The sequence below is a fragment of the Pararge aegeria genome, chromosome 9, assembly GCF_905163445.1.
Source record: "Pararge aegeria chromosome 9, ilParAegt1.1, whole genome shotgun sequence".
NCBI lineage: Eukaryota > Metazoa > Arthropoda > Insecta > Lepidoptera > Nymphalidae > Pararge > Pararge aegeria.
Genome location: NC_053188.1, coordinates 18045376 through 18063974, shown reverse-complemented (window position 1 = coordinate 18063974; position 18599 = coordinate 18045376). Strand labels below are relative to the sequence as shown.

Here is an 18599-nt window from a genome sequence, read left to right as displayed (position 1 = left end):
TACTAAAAAAAAATTTTTCCACCCTCGAATCTCGATCCACCCAATAATTTTTTTTTACAATGCATGAACATACTAATAATCAATGTACATATGCAGCACAGTAAACAGTACGATACCAATACATTTTACTTACTAGGTCTTACATTTGCCGAGAATTTAAAAAAATCCTAGAATAATGAAAAAGATTATATTTTTTTGTTATAAGAAACACTAAATTGTGATACTCTGTTTGTGATCTGTCAATATTTGACACTATATGTCAATCTGACAGCATATGCTAATGCTGTTAGACGTAGATATGGAGGGTAGAGGTAGACGTAGACAGAGAAGTAAAGTAAAGTTTACTTCTCTGTCTACGCTGTTGTGTCTTTTGGCACTACGAAAAGCCATAAATAAAAAAAAGAAGAAGAAGAGTTGTGTCAGGGCGTAGACTCCGTAGACAGTTGAAGTAGCCGTACTAGTCTACAACTGCCAAAAAGTCCAAATTCTCACATCCTTATTAATCTGTGGGCTCCAAATGCAACCCACTAAAATAAAAAAGCATTGGTCTTTATTTAACTGTCTCTTTTTGTCACCTCGTTAAATGTATCTTGCTTTTTCGTCTATAATTTGACATTCGAAACTATTTTATATGAGGTTTTAAAGGGCTTGTCAATATTAAGGTTATAAATCCCGGAAAAAATTAAAAATATAAAGGATTAATTTTAGACCAAGATGAGATAAACTTAATCGTGTAACCGCATTTCACAAAAATGGTACGTTTATTTATACATTGGCATATATCTATGTGAATAATATGGAACCTACATGAACAAAGTGTCTTCTTTTTAGGCGTTACTTGGTGCCCAACTGGTTATTTCATTAATAATGGTATCAGTGATACAAAAACTCGGCAATCACTCGTTTGCACGGTGGCTGTTATGCTCCCAAGGACTATATCGATATTTGTATCCAACAAACAGTGAATTAAAATCTTTGGCGGGTGTCCCAAAGGATAAGCCGAAAGGGAAGAAAAATTCAAAGATAGAGTCAAATGGCAAAGCGGAGACGTTCCACGTGCCTCGAAGCCTTGAAATACAGCTAGAGACAGCCCCTGTTACCCACTTAGATGTGGTTCATTTGAGGTTCTATACAGAATACTTATGGATTGTGGATTTTTCCCTGTACACTGCTATTGTTTACATTTTGTCTGAGGTATGTATTAATATTTTAAATATGTAGCATAACTTGCCTAAATCAACACCTACCTTTAAGTTCAACAATAAGGCTGTGGATCCATTAAAACTGTTACTAAGTGAACGCAAAGGTGAACCAGAAATAGATTGTCTGGGCAAGATTACTATGTAACCAAAAGTTATAATCAAGCCCCTTGAGTGACAAAATAAGTGAATGAGTTGCCATCTAAGACTCTCATTTTACTAGGTTCTCATTGTTGCTTAGGCATGAAATTAAACAAAGTCCAACCTAATAAATATCAAGTTTAAAACATCTTTGATTCAATTGCTGCAAGGCATCTGACCCATGGCCAATCAGTCTCAGGCTGGTTCAATCCCCAGTGAACTCAACAACTTATTATAATAACTTTTCTTTTACAGATATACACTGCATACTTCCCATTAAAAGATGAGTTCAATTTAAGTATGGTTTGGTGCTTACTGGTTGTATTGTTTTCATTGTATCCTTTTTCACTAAATTTACAATATAGAGGGGCACAGGAGCTTCACTAGATGGTCACTTAGAAGTGTCAGAGTGTTGGGATCACTACAGTTATTTTAAATTTTTTATTCCAGTACAAGTAAGCCCTTGACTGCTATTTCACCATGGTAAGAGATGATGCACTCTAAGATGGTAACTGGTTCACCTGTTAGAGGGTAAGGCTATTGTTAATTCCATACCCCTAATCTGTATATCTTATGTGACATTGTACCTGAACACTGAAGCGATTTTGCAACACATTTGTAAGGTGGTAATCAGTAAATCACAACCGAAGTCTCCCACTAGACAAAAAAGAGATCTATGTCTAATAACAATTTCCATCAGTTGAGATGATGCTTATACTAATTGCCCACAGTTAGACACAGACATACTTATCATATCTTACTAAGAACCCAGAACCTTACTGATTAATTGTGCTGTTTGAGACATACAACACAGCAGGGCGACACCTTTCTTACCATGTGAATACTGAAAAATGTTGAATATAGAAAGCCTATACCCAAAAAATGTTGACAGACACAGGTATAAAACAAACTAATTTCCCAAAATAATTGCTATAAAGGTTTGAAATATGCCTATGATCTAGAATCTCACAACAAACTCAGCAGGTTATGCTTTTTGTTATTCTTAACTACATCTCATAGTATGAAGTCTATTCCCTTATTAAGTTATACAAAATAGGTCTCAATAGGTAATTTACTTTTGTTAGCTTTATCTTCAAGACATTTGATGTTGTGAATTCCGGACAATGTCTTGACAGATAAGTACCTGTGCCTCACTGGCATTTGGTACCAGAGTGCTTTACCACTAAGCTACGGTTCTCATATCACCAACACTAGAATAAATATCATCATTTAAACCTATTACTGGCCTACTATAGGGCAAGGATCTCCCCCATATAAAAGAAGTGTTCGCAAATCGCAATGTAAAGGTATATTTAACATTTAATCATATGGAAAATTCAAGGGGATTACAATGAATTTTTTTAATCGCGGAAGTTGCTTCATCAAGCTGTAAAAATAATATAACATAATTATATCCTTAGCATTACAACAGTAAAATTCTACTCTCTCTAACTAAACAGTACTTTACAAGTGATGAGTCGATGGGTGAACGTTCAACGTGCATCGTTGCTTTCTGCTTGTTCCTGTTAATAGCTATGATGGTAATGATTGTTGATGAGAAGAACCTGGAGGTTGGTGTGGACCCCGCATATGACAGCTTCTATGAGAACGCTTCAAAGTTCCTGGAGAATCAGGGGTTAACATCTGTGTAAGTTAAATTATCAATTCTATTCTCTCTCTCTCTTCCGCTGACATCTTATGGGGTAGTAGTGCCTTAATAAATCTTTTTTTTTTATATATAATGTGTAACAGAATTACGATATAATATTGAAGGATGCATATTTATATTTCATACATAATCCCCTGTAAAAATATTAAATCAAAAGAAGAATGTGTATTTTTCCATACAAATGAATTCAAAACGTTACAAGTGTTTATTTGTGACAACCCTATTGAAGATAACAGACCGATTTGTTCATAGTACCTATGCTATGCGACGCGTACCTAATAAAGTAAAAGTAATCACTTGATTTTACTTTTGCAAGTAATGTTAAGACTTTATTTGATCTCTTTCAGTAAAAACTATGGCAATGCTTAAAATTAAAAACTTTAGGGTTTCAGTTTCCAGTAAGTCTCAGAAACAGTAAATAATGTACCTATAAAGCCTCTGAAGTATTATTTCGGTTTTAATTTACACGTTGACAGAGTTTCACAGACAAAAATACTCAACGTCAGAAAATATGGCATATACTAGACTTCGACGATAGATAAAACTTCACATACCGGACCATAATTAACTCTATAGGGGATGATATTCACTGGAATACCACCAAAATCAAAAAAAAATGTAAACATACAATCTGATTATGGCTGGAAAAGCCAATGTCAGAGAGATATAATGTAAATGAAAAAAAAAATAAAAAAATTTACACATATAAAATAAAAATATAGAAAATACATACACTACAGTGATGTATTATTTCCATATCCTTATTGTGTTTTCCAGAGGGCCAGCATCGAAGGTGATCATCAAACTGTCGCTCGCTGTGTGGGCAGCTATCATTGGCACACTGTTCACCTTCCCAGGCCTTCGGGTTGCGAGAATGCATTGGGATACAGTGAAGTAAATACTTACCTCTATCCCTCCTCCCTGGCGCAACGGTGAGCCCTGTGAATTTAACTAGGAGGTCCCGGGTTCGATTCCCGGGAATTTATAATTTCTTAATTTTCTCTGGTCTGGTGTGGGTGTAGGCTTTGACTGTGGCCAGTTACCACCTACCGACAAAGACGTGCCGCTAAGCGATTTAGTGTTCCGGTGTGATGTCGCGTAGAAACAGCTTCCATCTTAGACTGCATCATCACTTACCACCAGATGAGATAGCAGTCAAGGGCTAACTTGTAGTGGAATAAAATAAAAAATAAAAATAATATATAATTCTAACTTTTTCGGATTTCATTTCATCATCACCAACAGTCCTTCACTAAAGTTCTCCCAATGGGAAGGTTTGCCCATAATCACCACGTTGGGCAGACCTGTTGGTGATCACAATAGATTGTAGTAGTAGTACAGAGGACGCTGCTGCAAGCTCTCCGTTAAATTAAAAAAATTCGAATTAAATTTTTTTTTATTCATGTAGACCTATCACAGGCACTTATGAAGCGTTTATACATAAATGTTGGTCTTAGAAGAGCCCACAACAAACTTAGCCAAGTAATTTATTTTGTATCACCAACACACAGTAAATTAATGTTAAGCTATGAAGTTAGAGCAATTCACAACCAAGCTTTTTTTATCGTTTAAGTAACCCTTAACATTATAATAAGGTTTTTCTGTATGCTTACGCTTATGCATAATAAATACATTAAATTAAAAAAACATATCGCACATTTCCGCGTATTTCAAATACACACATACATACACACACACGCAAACACACACACACATTTTTTTGGATTGTGAGTGCCTTGGCAAAATCTGTGATTATAGAAGTAAAGTATTTATTAAATATAACATTTTAAATTAATTATGGTCGAATTTTGACCACTGGGTGACTACTAGTTGTAATAAATCTGCTTACGTAACATTAGAACCCCTTGGGGCCCCAAGGTAACCAAACCACTACTCACTCTCACTCTAAGCGTGTTCTTTTGCAGGTACTACGGCGAGAGCAAGGTCAAAACTCTACTGCACAACATTAACTTTGCGATGCCGTTCGTACTCGCGTTGCTCTGGGTGCAGCCCATCGCTCGACACTATTTCGCCGTAAGAGTCTTCAGTGGGATGACTAAGCCCCTGTGAGTACTCATTATTTAGACATTTACCCCTTAATAAACATGGTATAACGTTTGTATAAACGTAATAAACGTGGTGTAACATTGGGACGTTATACCACAGTTATCAATGAGAGGGTTAGAATGTACATAAAGCGGGAAGCTTTCGTGCGGAAAACGTGTATAACTTTGGTTAAGATCATCATCTTAACGGCTTTCCTTCCACAATGGAAAGTGTTTAAGGCTGTAGTCCACCAAGCCTCCCTGTGTGGATTGGTAGACACCACACATCTTTAAGAACATTATGGGTAACTCACAGACAGTGGCGTGCATAGAGGGTATGCACAGGGTATGCAGATGATATAAAATGATGAAAATCTCCAGTACAAGTTATAAAAAACTTAAGGTAACTTTTTAAAAGTCTTACAATGCATATGCATTGTAAGACTTATAAAAATCCTACACTTATGTATTTATCACTCGTACTGGAGATTTTCTTCATTTTATATCATCTTCATACACTATGCATAACCTCTATGCACGTTTCTTCACTTCTAACTTTTCTAAGTTATGTGCGTTTTTAAGCAATCAATACATCAATTGATTCAACGGTAAAGGAAAACATCGCGAGGAAACCTGCATGCTTGGGAGTTCTACTTGACGGCCGAGTGGCGCAGTGGGCAGCGACCCTGCTTTTTGAGTCCAAGGCCGTGGGTTCGATTCCCACAACTGGAGAGTGTTTGTGTGATGAACATGAATGTTTTTCAGTGTCTGGGTGTTTATTGATATTATAAGTATTTATGTGTATTATATTCATACAAAAATATATTCATCAGCTATCTCAGTACCCGTAACACAAGCTACGCTTACTTTGGGGCTAGATGTCGATGTGTGTATTGTCGTAGTATATTTATTTATTTTTATTATATATTTCTACGTAATGTTCTTGAAGGTGTGCGGAGTCCACCGAACCGCAGTGGGTCAGTACGGCCTTAGCACCTCATTGTGGGAGGAGAGCCGTGCCGTGATGATGATGAGGGTGTGTTGTTTCATCATCCTCACCTTGTTCCAGCATGACGTCCCAGGCGTTCGACACCCTGCGCGTGGCGCTGGTGGTGGGCACCATCGCGCTGCGCCTGGCGCTCATGCCACAGCAGCTACAGGCCTACCTGGACATGGCGCAGCGCCGGTTGGACCTGCAAAAGAAGGAGGCTGGCAGGATCACCAACATCGACCTGCAGAAGAAGGTGGGTGGGGCACTTTATGCACGCATAAAAGCACTGCCTACCCTAAAGTTTTTCTATAGCTGCGGTAGTGTTTGTTTTTCTATAGGTGTGGTGTAGTTCTGATTCAAATTTTTCAAATTTGAATTTCAAATTCAAATTTTGTACAGAGTTATTTTTAAAGGAGAATGCCGGATGTAGTATAGGATTTGGTTTCACACAGTACTTATAAGGTGCCTTTTTGGCATTTATCTAATTTTGTAGTGTTTAATAATTACAATACATTACTAAAAACATTAAAACTCTAGCTCGCCGGATTTCAGTGTTACATGCAAAGTTAATTCACGATTAAGGTTATTTTTGACACATGCAATAATTGTACCTACCTATTGATGGTACTGTTCACAATATATTAGAATCTATTTCATTAAAAGATTTTTTAACCGTCGAAGTTAAGGCTGGGGATTTGAGAGGTTTTTTTTAAAAACTTAATTTTTGATACCAATTTAAATGAGGCACCAAACGAAACCGTGTTCCGGCATTCTCCTTTATTTTTATTATGTATAGACTTAAGGTTTTGGCATTGATGAAGCAGTCGCAAACACGCCAGTGAGCACACAGGTTCCCCCTGAAAACCAGCACCGTAGTTCGCTGTGGCTTCGTGCTGAGGCGGAACCCTATTTGTCCACATGCTTTCTGTTTTTTTTTTTTTTTGTTCGTAGATATATTTTTGTATACAATTGTAAGCAATTTTGTGAGCAAATATAAAATTTCATTTCATTTCAAATTCAAATCGTTTATTTTCAGATTAGTTTTACATCGTTGGTAGATAAAATATAGAGACAATCAATCCGCCTTAGATGGCATACAAAAAATATAAATGTTCTTACACTAATTCCTACTCACTATAATAATACTATCTTAAATCAATCGACATTATTAAAATAAGAATCAAATTTAAGACTGATATTAAAATTACAAATATCTTAGCTATTATTATTCATGTCAAATTATAATATCACTGTAAATGTCAAAACTATAATATTCTCTAGTCTGTTAAATATTTATTAGACGAAGAAGAAGAAGTCTTTATTGCACATATAAATACAAAGCCAGGGTAACAAAAAAATACGATAATACACATATTCACAAAGGCGGCGCTTGAAGCGATCTCCTCCAGACAACCTTTGGTTGAAGAAACATTACATAAAACAAGATAGTGCAATACCCAAATTGTGCTAATTATATACATTACATATACAATACATACTAAAACTACATATATAAAGTTAAAACATGTACATTTGGATATATGTATATAAATATCCATGTATATATCAATATATAAACTTAAATACATATTACTATTTAAACATATCCATAAAAATACATAGATATTTTATTTATTACATACTAGACAGGAAATAGTCTTTTAACCGCGATTTAAAGATATTAAATGATTTGGACTGTCTTATTAGCTGATGTTGATAACTAGTTTAAATTATGGTTGTGCCAGATCAATAAAACAGCTGATGTTGACAACTAGTTAAACTTTTATAAATTTTAATTCCAGGTGGCGTCAGTGTTCTACTACTTGTGCGTAGTAGCGCTGCAGTACGTGTGCCCCATAATCATGTGCCTTTATCTCGCGCTCATGTACAAGACGCTGGGGGGGTACTCCTGGGCCTCGCTCTTCGCGCAGGGGGTAGAGCCAGCCGGTGAACACGAGAAGCCTACCGTTACGATGGAAGACATGGAGCAGTTCCAAATGGCATGGGAGAATTTGAAAATGGTGAGACAACCTTATTAGTATAAATGCGAAAGTTTGGATGGATGTCTGTCACTGAATCACTAAACTAGCCAGAACAGCTAGACAGATCTAACTTAAAATTGGCACGGAGATATATGATAGTTCAGAATAGCAGATGGGATACTTTTTATCCCGGAAAAGCAAAAGGGTAACGTTCCGGGTGTTGACAAAAAAAAATGCATTTGTTACCTATACACGGATTCGAACACGGATCCTTCACATTTATTGCATAAAGATAGCTTGTGTACTGGAGACATAGAATGCTTTTCATAACGGGGAAAAGCTCCCGCTGTCCGCTCGGGGTTAAAAAAAAAAAAGCGGGTGAAGTTGCTGACACAGCTTGTATGGTATTAATATCTAAAGCCCGCGAACTAGCATTGGACCAGTGTGGCGGGTTAAACTTTTCTTTTTTTTTTAAAGAGAAGACGGGCCCAGCCGTGGGATATTAAAATACTCAGGTGATATTTCCATTGTTTAGATGAGGAAGTTATAGTCGAATGTATTTTTATTAGTAACTAGCTGGTCCATAGCTCAGCCTGCGTTCTTCATCTGCGTTTAATACGATTTCTTGGAAATCCAGTCGGAACCGTTTGTAGTCCTGGAATAAAAAGTAGCCTTTGCTACTTTCCATCCTTTCAACTAACTCTATGCCAAAAATAAAGTCTATTGGTTGCTTAGTTAGGTCGCAAAGGAAGGAAAACAAACAAATTAAAATATATATATACAAATATTGACAATACACACAACGCCGTCTAGCCTAAATAAAGGTAAAAGGTACACGAAGCTTGTGTTGTGTGTACTAAGATGGCTGGTGATTTTTTTTATGAATAATATATATTCAAAAACCCAGACACTGGAATACAAGCACCGTAAACGTAAACGATAAAAAAGCTTGGCTGTGAACAGGTGGTTGCTCTAACCAGGTTGCTTCTTAAATTAAAATGTAAGATGGTGATAACAAAAAGAACACCCTGCTAAGTTTGTTGTGGGCTTCTTCTTAGACCAGGGCGTGTTTGCAACCCTCGTAGCTTTAATTTTAAGTTTAAGAATGTAGTTATCGCCATCACCACTCACTGCTATGTAAACATTTTGTAAAAATAAACAAACACATATTTGTAATATTAGTTAGGATATTTAGGATGTTCTTGTTTTCCAGGTGTTCACAGAAGACGTGCATCGCGGGGTGTTCGGTTTCGCGACGTGGTGGTGCTGTTTCTCCTGGTTCCTGACCACCGCCCTCGGGACCACCTACCAAACCTACTTCCGGATGTCTTAATCGGCACTAATGCCCATCAGAACTTTCCGGTTGACTCCTAGCCTATAATATATATGGACATATTTTTTTTAATGGTAAAAATTAACGGACCAAGCATATGGTTCACATGGTGGTTAGTGGAAAAATCATCGCCTATGAACATGGCAACGTTTCGCGGGAAACAGCCTACAGCGTACCGCCCTGTGTCCATCAACTTGGGCGTAGTCGTTAAGTCTCGTGTGTCTGTAATTACACCGGCACCGGAACCCAGCATTGCAATAGTGCTGCTTGGCGGCAAAAATAAGCATGGGGTTAGAACTTCCCCGGAAAATCTCAGCTCTTTTTATTTTCCAAAAATAAATTTAAAAAAACTTATCTCTGTTTCCTATTATCGGTTCCTTTGCGATAAACTCTATATTTTCCTGTTGCCCAGGGCATATAGTAAATTTCAGTCATTTCTTATTGACTGTTACATTCTATACACAACCTGAGTAGCAAGTTCTATTTATATTGATGTCAATTCTATTGTACACAAATATCCAGCTAAAATACATTAACAGGTCTAAACGTAATACTAGTTGTATCTGTGGAAAATGCCAGCACAATTTTAAAATCTGTCAATTTAGAGATTTGCTCACAACATCATTGTCAAAAAATTTGTGCTAGTGCTGTTGCAGAAAATCCTGAAACTAATAATAATTTATGACAGATAAATTGACAGGTCTAAAAATTACTCGTTAGGTACGAATTATGGAGGGTTTAATTATGAAGTAAGGAGAGTCATCTGTGTATATGAAAAAGTGTCGTCAAAATGTATTAAATTAGGATGGCGCCACATTTGCATCAGGGTAACTTTTAAAAGAAGCGCCAAATATAAATATTGTTAGAGTAGGCTTGAAAAATAAACAAGGAAGTATGGAGATACAAGGAAGTAAGGTTATATTTACCACAATATTTAGTACAACGTAAGTTGTTGAAATTCTCAATAATTAACTACTTTAGTCGATAATGACATTAATTTTTTTAACTCGGCATACTTCAATTCATCTACGATTGCTACATTCATACCATACCGTGTGCATCCACCAGCGCCATTGTGGAGGATTTTTGAACTGTTATTTAGCGCATAGCACCTGCCAGTTTGTGTAGTTAGACATTTCTGTACAACAGATTTGGTAACATTGTAGTCACAAGTTTAGTTAATTTATTTATTTTAGATAATTTTAGTTTGTCAACCTTAGTTATAATAGGCATTTTATTAGATTAATTCACAGAGACAAAATGGATTACTGTTTTTTTCCACTTTTTGCGCAATTTTGCAACTGTACGTAGGTATAAAATATCATTAAGCAAATTTCTTCAAATAATTAAAAAAAACAGTAAATTTAGTTTTTTTTAGATAACAAAGTTATACAAGTTGGAATTATTGAAGTTTTTTCGTTACGTAATTTAAGTAAAGTTTTCATGAATTCTTCCTTTTAGGGTCTTCTGTGTTTAGTATTATTATTTATGTATATAATAGTCAATAAGAACCACGTTGTGGTTTAATATTGTCTTAATAAAGATGGCACAGTTTTATTTTATTACGGCATTGTTAAAATATGAATACATTTTAGCCTGGTTGGGTAAAATAGGAATCTCTATGTAATTTTGACAGACGAGGGAAAAATAGATTTCTTATATCTAGTACTAAATGTGTTTCTGCAAAAAAATTGCAGTGCTTTACTGTTAAATTCAAATAAAAACAAAAGCGTTAATGTCTATTGACTGTGTTTTACATAATTGAAATATGTTTGTGCGATTTTTCTTTAAGAGGGTTAATCTTCTGTAATACGTGTTCTTTATTCTATGCCCTGGATCGATAAAAAAACCATTTTTTTTTATTAAGTGTTTCGATTTTATAAATGTGGTGTGAATTTATATGTTATGTTTGTTAAATTTTTGTAAGCTCAATACCATGTGTAAGGATATTTATTACATTTGATGATTTATTAAAAGTTTTGAATTTATTTTAGTATATTTTAATTCCATCAACCAACATAATTATTACTTCTTATTTTTGTTTTGTTCCGAAAAAAATAAATAAAGGAACTTTTTTTACTTTTCTCATCAATGGTATTATGTTCCTGTGAAAAAGCCACGTGGCGACGGCAGATCAGAATATTACTGAAATGTCCTAAGAAAGAGATGGCTTGTGAGTTTATGGTGCAGACGTAGAATACCAGTAAGACTTACACCAAGTTATGTCCTCGAAACGTGGCACAGAATTAAGAACAGAAACCGCGTACGCGACAAATATTCTAGCATCAAGAACTACTCCACTTTAATAGTGTTTCTCGAAGAGGCGGTTAGTTATTTCACTCCATTTAGCAGTTGACAGTAATTATTTTACCTCTAATGTTCTAAACGTTGACCATAAAATGGGGAAAATGGGAAAAGTTTTTGAGCAAGATACATTACGCGGGTATAGAGACAGACGTGCGCGGGGCGCTTTGACTGTTTTTGGACACAATGTACTACATGCAATAATGGCTGAATCCTCATTCAGCTTCAAATTAAATTTGCCTGCATGGTTGTAAGTTCAGTGGTCGTGAGATTATTTCTTGTCTGTGCGATAAATAATGACAATGACAACTCGTTGAGAAATATTATCTGTGCACATAAAGGTCGAGAATTGGTGAGGTACCACTTTTGTCGACAATTGTAATACTTTATTGTAAACAAAAAGTTGCCGAAGTTAATGGCTAATTTTAATACCCGTGTGATATTTATTTTGTTCATCACCACTAATTTTCATACTTGCATAAATTGCTGAAAACGCATGCTTTAAAAGATTATCTTTCGTATATATCTGTGCTTTATATTGTTAGTAAATTCAAGGTAAAATTAAGCTAATTTATAAACAGCTAAAGTGATCATACTGCTACTAGAGTTTGCAGACCAGTAAAAGGTGCATACAAATATGCCTTGACCCTACTTTTTCCATTATTATACTTTACATAAGTTTCCAACGTTTAATTCACTTTAGCTTAAAACTATAAGTTTTAGCTAATGTATTTATAATAATGCCAATATTATTAGTATTTATTCATCCTTTCTTGACAACAAAACGTATGACTTGATACAATACGCTATTATGGTCTTATGATTAATATTATCGATAGGACCTTTATCGACTTGTGTACAGCCAGCCGTCGCTTTTGACAGCTCAGAGGTTTAGCAAACCGCGTCAATACTTGAGTAGTGCTTTCTGGAACAATATTTTCCCACCAATCAGCGTTAAGCGTGGCAAAAGAAATTTGTTCCTATTGGTTGACGAGGCGGAATATTCCAGAAAACTCGAGTGACGTCTAGCGATTACGCGCTTGCATTTATATTGCTTCAAATGCGTCAGTAGCCAATTCAATCCGCCATTTTATTGAAAACTGTCGACATACGAGGCCGACAATCGCGCACCTTTGCTGAGTGTACTATATAAGTCTACTGAAGTTATACAATAAGGAAACAGTGAGTATTAAATTTGTCATAGTAGTCAATACTTTCCTATCCCTTTTAATACGAAATCTAATTGCTTTAGCATATTTTTCCGTAAAAGGTTAGCGGTTGTTCCCAATGCGGTACTACCTAGTTCTTAAGTGCTGGATGATGAGTCATTGTCTATTTCTTTGTAATATGTAGTTACAAGTCATTAACATCTTGACCGGGTGTTAAACCTTCGATTATAATAAATCACGATTGACCCTATTCTAGAAAGCCGAAACCCTTTGTTATCGAGATTTTTAGCACGTGATTACACCCTTTACATTAAAACCAACGTGAATTAAGGTTATTTTGTTATTATTCTAAGTTTAATCGCTCTTTGTTCGGGAATGTTCGACACGATCCCTCGATCGATAGCACTAGCGATGGCTGACATGCGTTTACCGCATGACGGCCGCCCAATGCGTCGCTAGAATTATCAATACCTTCTCAAAGATTATTCTAATTCCTACGCAACTTCAATACTTACCTGAAAATAGATTTCTTACCCACGCGATGCGCCTATTAGTTAGTTTAAAATTTTTTTTAAACTAAATTCAAACATTTTGAACGGCATTGGATTATGCCGTTCAATGAAGCAGCGCTTCAAGATGCATTTTATTGCCTCATAGTGCTAATTCGTGGAAAACCGTTATTATAATTTAAGTATTCCTCTTTCGCGACCCGAAACTAAAGAAACAGACCTAAAGTTCAAAACCACGTTGTTCCGAACGCATTTTTACCTGTAGAATCTAGTCTTAGTCTGTCTGTGTACTGTACTGTGTTCTCAAGTTACGGACGACCTCGGGCGTAGATGTGAGCGCTGTGTTTTTAAGTGTGATGTCCCTGGTTCGAAACACTGCAGGGGCAAGCCTGGGCTTGTAGTGGCTTTTCTTTCGTGGCTAGTTACCGCCCTACCGACTAAAAGATGACTAGCGGTCCGGTACGACGATGAGGGAGGGTTACGGGTTAAATGTCTGCCTTACGCCTGATAGGTTAGTTTGTCACCATGTGGACATTATCACTTGCTCAGAGTCGGTACCTAGGTCTTAACTTGTACTAGTAGTGATATAAAAAAATAAGGATTGGTCAAACTATGCCTAAGACTACTTAAAAAGCCGTCTTAGCTTGATGGTCGATTATAAATGCAGACCTAATGTTCAAGCTGCCTTGTACAATTTATGCCACATTTCCTCATTAGAAGCATTGAGTTCTAAGCACATTTAAAAAAAACATTTTTCTATTTTAACAGATGGCAAAAGCACCTGCTGTAGGTATCGATCTGGGGACCACCTACTCCTGCGTGGGAGTGTTCCAACATGGCAAGGTGGAGATCATCGCCAACGACCAGGGCAACAGGACCACGCCGTCCTACGTCGCGTTCACTGACACCGAGCGACTCATTGGAGATGCTGCCAAGAACCAGGTTGCCATGAACCCCAACAACACTATTTTCGGTGAGTAACATAAGTTCATGATAACTTTTGAGTGTGTGCAGCAATTTGTTACCAGTTGTCCAGTATAATTTCCTAATGCTGCAAGGTTAGAAATAGGCAGGACATAAAAACTATATCCCCTTATAAGGGATAAATTGTGTCCACATGTCTAACTACGGCAACAGGGAATAAAGTTTACCCCTTTTTATTATTACACATATATTATTTGAATGTTATTTCCATACATGAATGAATGAATACACTTTTATTTTACACCAAAGAAAAAAAGTAGTTACAGAGATATAAATACATATCAGAGAGTACAATTTGGTGGCCTCATTGCTACATAGTGATTTCTTCCAGGCAACCAATGGGGTAAAAGGAAAAAACATAGAAAAGAGTTTAAAAAAACATACAAAAACATACATAAATGAATATGCTATGACAATACACACATTGTCATCTAGCTAGCTCATGTTATGGGTACTAAAATGACTGATTAAGTTTTATGAATAATATACATTAAAACTTCTAAGTTTAATACAAAGATTTACATGTAAAAACCCAGACACTGAAAATCATACATTTTCGTCACACTAACATTTTCCAGTTGTGGGAATTGAACTGCAGAGAGCAGAGTTGCTGCTGCGGCCGTCGACATTAGCATTTGGCTAAGACATTGTTTTGTAACATCTATGATATTTTACATGTTTTTGATATTATGCTATCTAGATTTGTCAAAGTCATCACAAGTATCAGTACCTACTTATTGTATACACAATAAGTATTGACTATAGTTTGGTTCAATAGCATAAATCTTTTCATGATCAATATGCTAGGAACCAGAGATTTAAAGTACACAATTTAATGCTTTTGAGCCACTGAAGCTGGCCTGTTTGAATAGGGTTTCAAGGAGTTTGCTCATTTTACAATTTTTTTTGAAAATCTTTTATAAATATGGCTGTTCTACTTAAATGCTACTTTTATAGTACTCAGTTTTTTTGTAAGATTATCACCCATCCCCCTTTACATGTGGTATTGGGATCTGCAAAGTTTAAATAGGGTTACAAGTTTTAAGAACCATACCTCTGGAATTAAGGTTGAATATAAATGAGTTTCCATTGTAATTCTTATGCAAGATCAGATTGTGGCAACACAAATAACCTATGTAGATCATCCATTTTATCTAGCTATCAGTTATCACATATATTTTAGTAGTAATAAAAATTTGCACATAGCAATCAAGTGTGACGGATCAAAGCTTCAATTCCTTTTCTTTTATTATTAATGAGACATTAGTAGTGTAGTATTAATAATGTCTGAGGATGTTGATACTGAATGGAAATAAAATGAACTACATTCTTAAACTTTAAAACAAGGGTTTTCAATACCTAGTTTATTGCATTGATAATTTCTTTCGTTCTATAAACATACGTTCTATATAATCTATAAACATATATACAATGAATGGTTATCCATATAAAGATAATCACACTTCCTTAACTTGAAATAGTGATGCAAGGTTTTTATGAGTCATTACTTGATTTTTTTACAATGCTTGTGTGTAGCATTGAAGTGACTTACTCATACAATTTTTTATCAATATAATTATATTATCAGATAAAATGCATTTCCTTTAAATCTTTGTATTATTGTTTCTCGAAAACGCTAAGATAAAATAGTTTATGATGATAACCAATATACTAGACTAGAGTCTCTGAACATAGTGAATGAGATCAGTATTCTGAGAATATTATATCCACATTGAAGGGTTGAATAGGGGTGACAACAGTAAGTAACAATTGTGTCTCCTTGTTACAGATGCCAAACGACTCATTGGCCGCAAATTTGAGGACACAACTGTTCAAGCGGACATGAAACATTGGCCGTTTGAAGTGGTCAGTGATGGAGGAAAGCCAAAGATAAAAGTACAGTACAAAGGCGAGGACAAGACCTTCTTCCCTGAAGAAGTAAGCTCAATGGTGCTTACTAAGATGAAGGAAACAGCCGAGGCTTACCTCGGTAAAACGGTGCAGAATGCAGTAGTCACGGTTCCAGCGTACTTTAACGACTCACAGCGACAGGCCACGAAAGATGCGGGTACCATCTCTGGTCTGAACGTTCTCCGAATCATCAACGAGCCCACTGCTGCTGCGATTGCGTATGGTCTTGACAAGAAGGGAGGTGGAGAACGAAATGTCCTTATTTTCGATCTCGGCGGCGGAACCTTCGATGTGTCCATTCTGACCATCGAGGATGGTATCTTCGAAGTGAAGTCCACCGCCGGTGACACGCACTTGGGAGGCGAAGACTTCGATAACCGGATGGTTAACCACTTCGTGCAGGAGTTCAAGAGGAAGTACAAGAAAGATCTTACCACCAACAAGAGGGCGCTCCGGAGGCTGCGCACTGCCTGCGAGAGAGCGAAGAGAACTCTGTCCTCCTCCACACAGGCGAGCATCGAAATCGATTCCCTCTTCGAAGGTATCGACTTCTACACTTCAATCACCAGGGCTCGTTTCGAAGAGTTGAATGCCGACCTCTTCAGATCCACCATGGAACCTGTAGAAAAGTCCATTCGCGACGCTAAAATGGACAAATCCCAGATTCACGACATAGTCCTGGTCGGGGGTTCAACTCGTATTCCCAAGGTGCAGAAGCTCCTGCAAGACTTCTTCAATGGCAAGGAGCTGAACAAGTCCATCAACCCTGACGAGGCCGTCGCGTACGGAGCCGCGGTGCAGGCCGCCATCCTGCACGGCGACAAGTCCGAGGAGGTGCAGGACCTTCTGCTGCTGGACGTGACACCCCTGTCGCTCGGTATCGAGACGGCGGGCGGGGTCATGACCACCCTCATCAAGCGTAACACCACCATCCCCACCAAGCAGACTCAGACCTTCACCACCTACTCTGACAACCAGCCCGGTGTGCTCATCCAAGTATTCGAGGGCGAGCGCGCCATGACCAAGGACAACAACCTCCTCGGCAAGTTCGAGCTGACAGGCATCCCGCCCGCGCCACGCGGCGTGCCTCAGATCGAGGTCACGTTCGACATCGACGCCAACGGCATCCTGAACGTGTCCGCCGTGGAGAAGTCCACCAACAAGGAGAACAAGATCACCATCACCAACGACAAGGGCCGTCTGTCCAAGGAGGAGATCGAGCGCATGGTCAACGACGCCGAGAAGTACCGCAACGAGGACGACAAGCAGAAGGAGACCATCCAGGCCAAGAACGCGCTCGAGTCGTACTGCTTCAACATGAAGTCGACCATGGAGGACGACAAGCTCAAGGACAAGCTGTCGGATGCCGACAAGCAGACCATGCTCGACAAGTGCAACGACACCATCAAGTGGCTGGACTCCAACCAGCTGGCCGACAAGGAGGAGTATGAGCACAAGCAGAAGGAGCTCGAGAGCGTGTGCAACCCCATCATCACCAAGATGTACCAGGGAGCCGGCGGCGCTCCGGGCGGTATGCCCGGCGGCATGCCTGGCTTCCCCGGCGGAGCGCCCGGTGCCGGCGGCGCGGCGCCCGGAGCCGGCGGCGCGGGCCCCACCATCGAGGAGGTCGATTAAACCAAACATTCCATATTTTTCAATCATAACCCAACTGTCCTATTTGTGCTGTTGATTATTCTGTCAGCTTAAATAAATGAACGTAATTGAAAGGAACTTATTTGTTTAAATTTACTTTTACTTTTATCCTTTTGAAATGCCTATTATATTACCTACCTTACCCAGTGTTTCAAAACTATTGATAGTTGTACACGAAAACTAGTCGGAAAATCTATTGTTCTATCTAAACAAGTCACGTGTCAATACCAGGGTATCGAAAATTGCTTACGAGCAATAATATTGAGTAGGTACCTACCTACACTAATTTCGTTACGGCACAATAATACTCTTTCAATTCTATCGATAGTGTAATGTTAGACTTTGGCTAACAGTCTATTGATTCTTATAAAGCTGATGAGTGGATTGACACGTGGCAATCTATATTTCTATACACCGGCTATTTATTATCTTCCCTAGTTTGCGGGGAATGTAGCAAACGACGGGCACGTTAAACCTAAATTGCAGATAAGTGTTTCTACAGAGCGGCCATTGTGTCCTAGCGCCATGGGGCAATCGTAGGTTAATCGCGGGCGATCTCTGATCATGCAATCTAGTGCAAGTAAAAGTTTTGCTCGAGTTTCTTACTTTGTACCCGCGCTTGCGTTTTATTTTGAGAATGCTATTTTGTAAGATAGGTACTGGTACACGCGACATGTATTCACACGAGCTCTTCTGTAATGCCACGTCC

General features: G+C 37.7%; 2 protein-coding genes across 2 annotated transcripts; both read left to right on the top strand.

Annotated features, from left to right (window-relative positions):
• Positions 1-552: 552 nt before the first annotated feature.
• Positions 553-10201, top strand: LOC120626230 (transmembrane protein 161B). The gene is made up of 9 exons (XM_039893645.1): positions 553-755; positions 832-1194; positions 1596-1675; positions 2773-2988; positions 3787-3903; positions 4935-5075; positions 6124-6298; positions 7848-8066; positions 9241-10201. Exons 1-9 carry the CDS (start codon positions 753-755, stop codon positions 9358-9360), a joined length of 1434 nt encoding a protein of 477 aa, XP_039749579.1. The 5' UTR covers positions 553-752; the 3' UTR covers positions 9361-10201.
• A 2494-nt stretch (positions 10202-12695) lies between these two features.
• On the top strand, positions 12696-17968 carry LOC120626543 (heat shock 70 kDa protein cognate 4). The gene is made up of 3 exons (XM_039894089.1): positions 12696-12846; positions 14111-14315; positions 16116-17968. The coding sequence occupies exons 2-3, from the start codon at positions 14111-14113 to the stop codon at positions 17870-17872; spliced, it is 1962 nt and encodes a 653-aa protein (XP_039750023.1). The 5' UTR covers positions 12696-12846; the 3' UTR covers positions 17873-17968.
• Positions 17969-18599: the final 631 nt, after the last annotated feature.

Excerpts from the sequence above, each read along its gene's own strand:
- LOC120626230 (XM_039893645.1), top strand. Across the intron at positions 1,195-1,595 it reads TTGTTTACATTTTGTCTGAG|ATATACACTGCATACTTCCC; the intron begins GTATGTATTAAT and ends TTTCTTTTACAG. Across the intron at positions 8,067-9,240 it reads CATGGGAGAATTTGAAAATG|GTGTTCACAGAAGACGTGCA; the intron begins GTGAGACAACCT and ends CTTGTTTTCCAG.
- LOC120626543 (XM_039894089.1), top strand. The coding sequence starts at position 14,111 with ATGGCAAAAGCACCTGCTGTAGGTATCGATCTGGGGACCACCTACTCC. Across the intron at positions 14,316-16,115 it reads CCCCAACAACACTATTTTCG|ATGCCAAACGACTCATTGGC; the intron begins GTGAGTAACATA and ends TCCTTGTTACAG.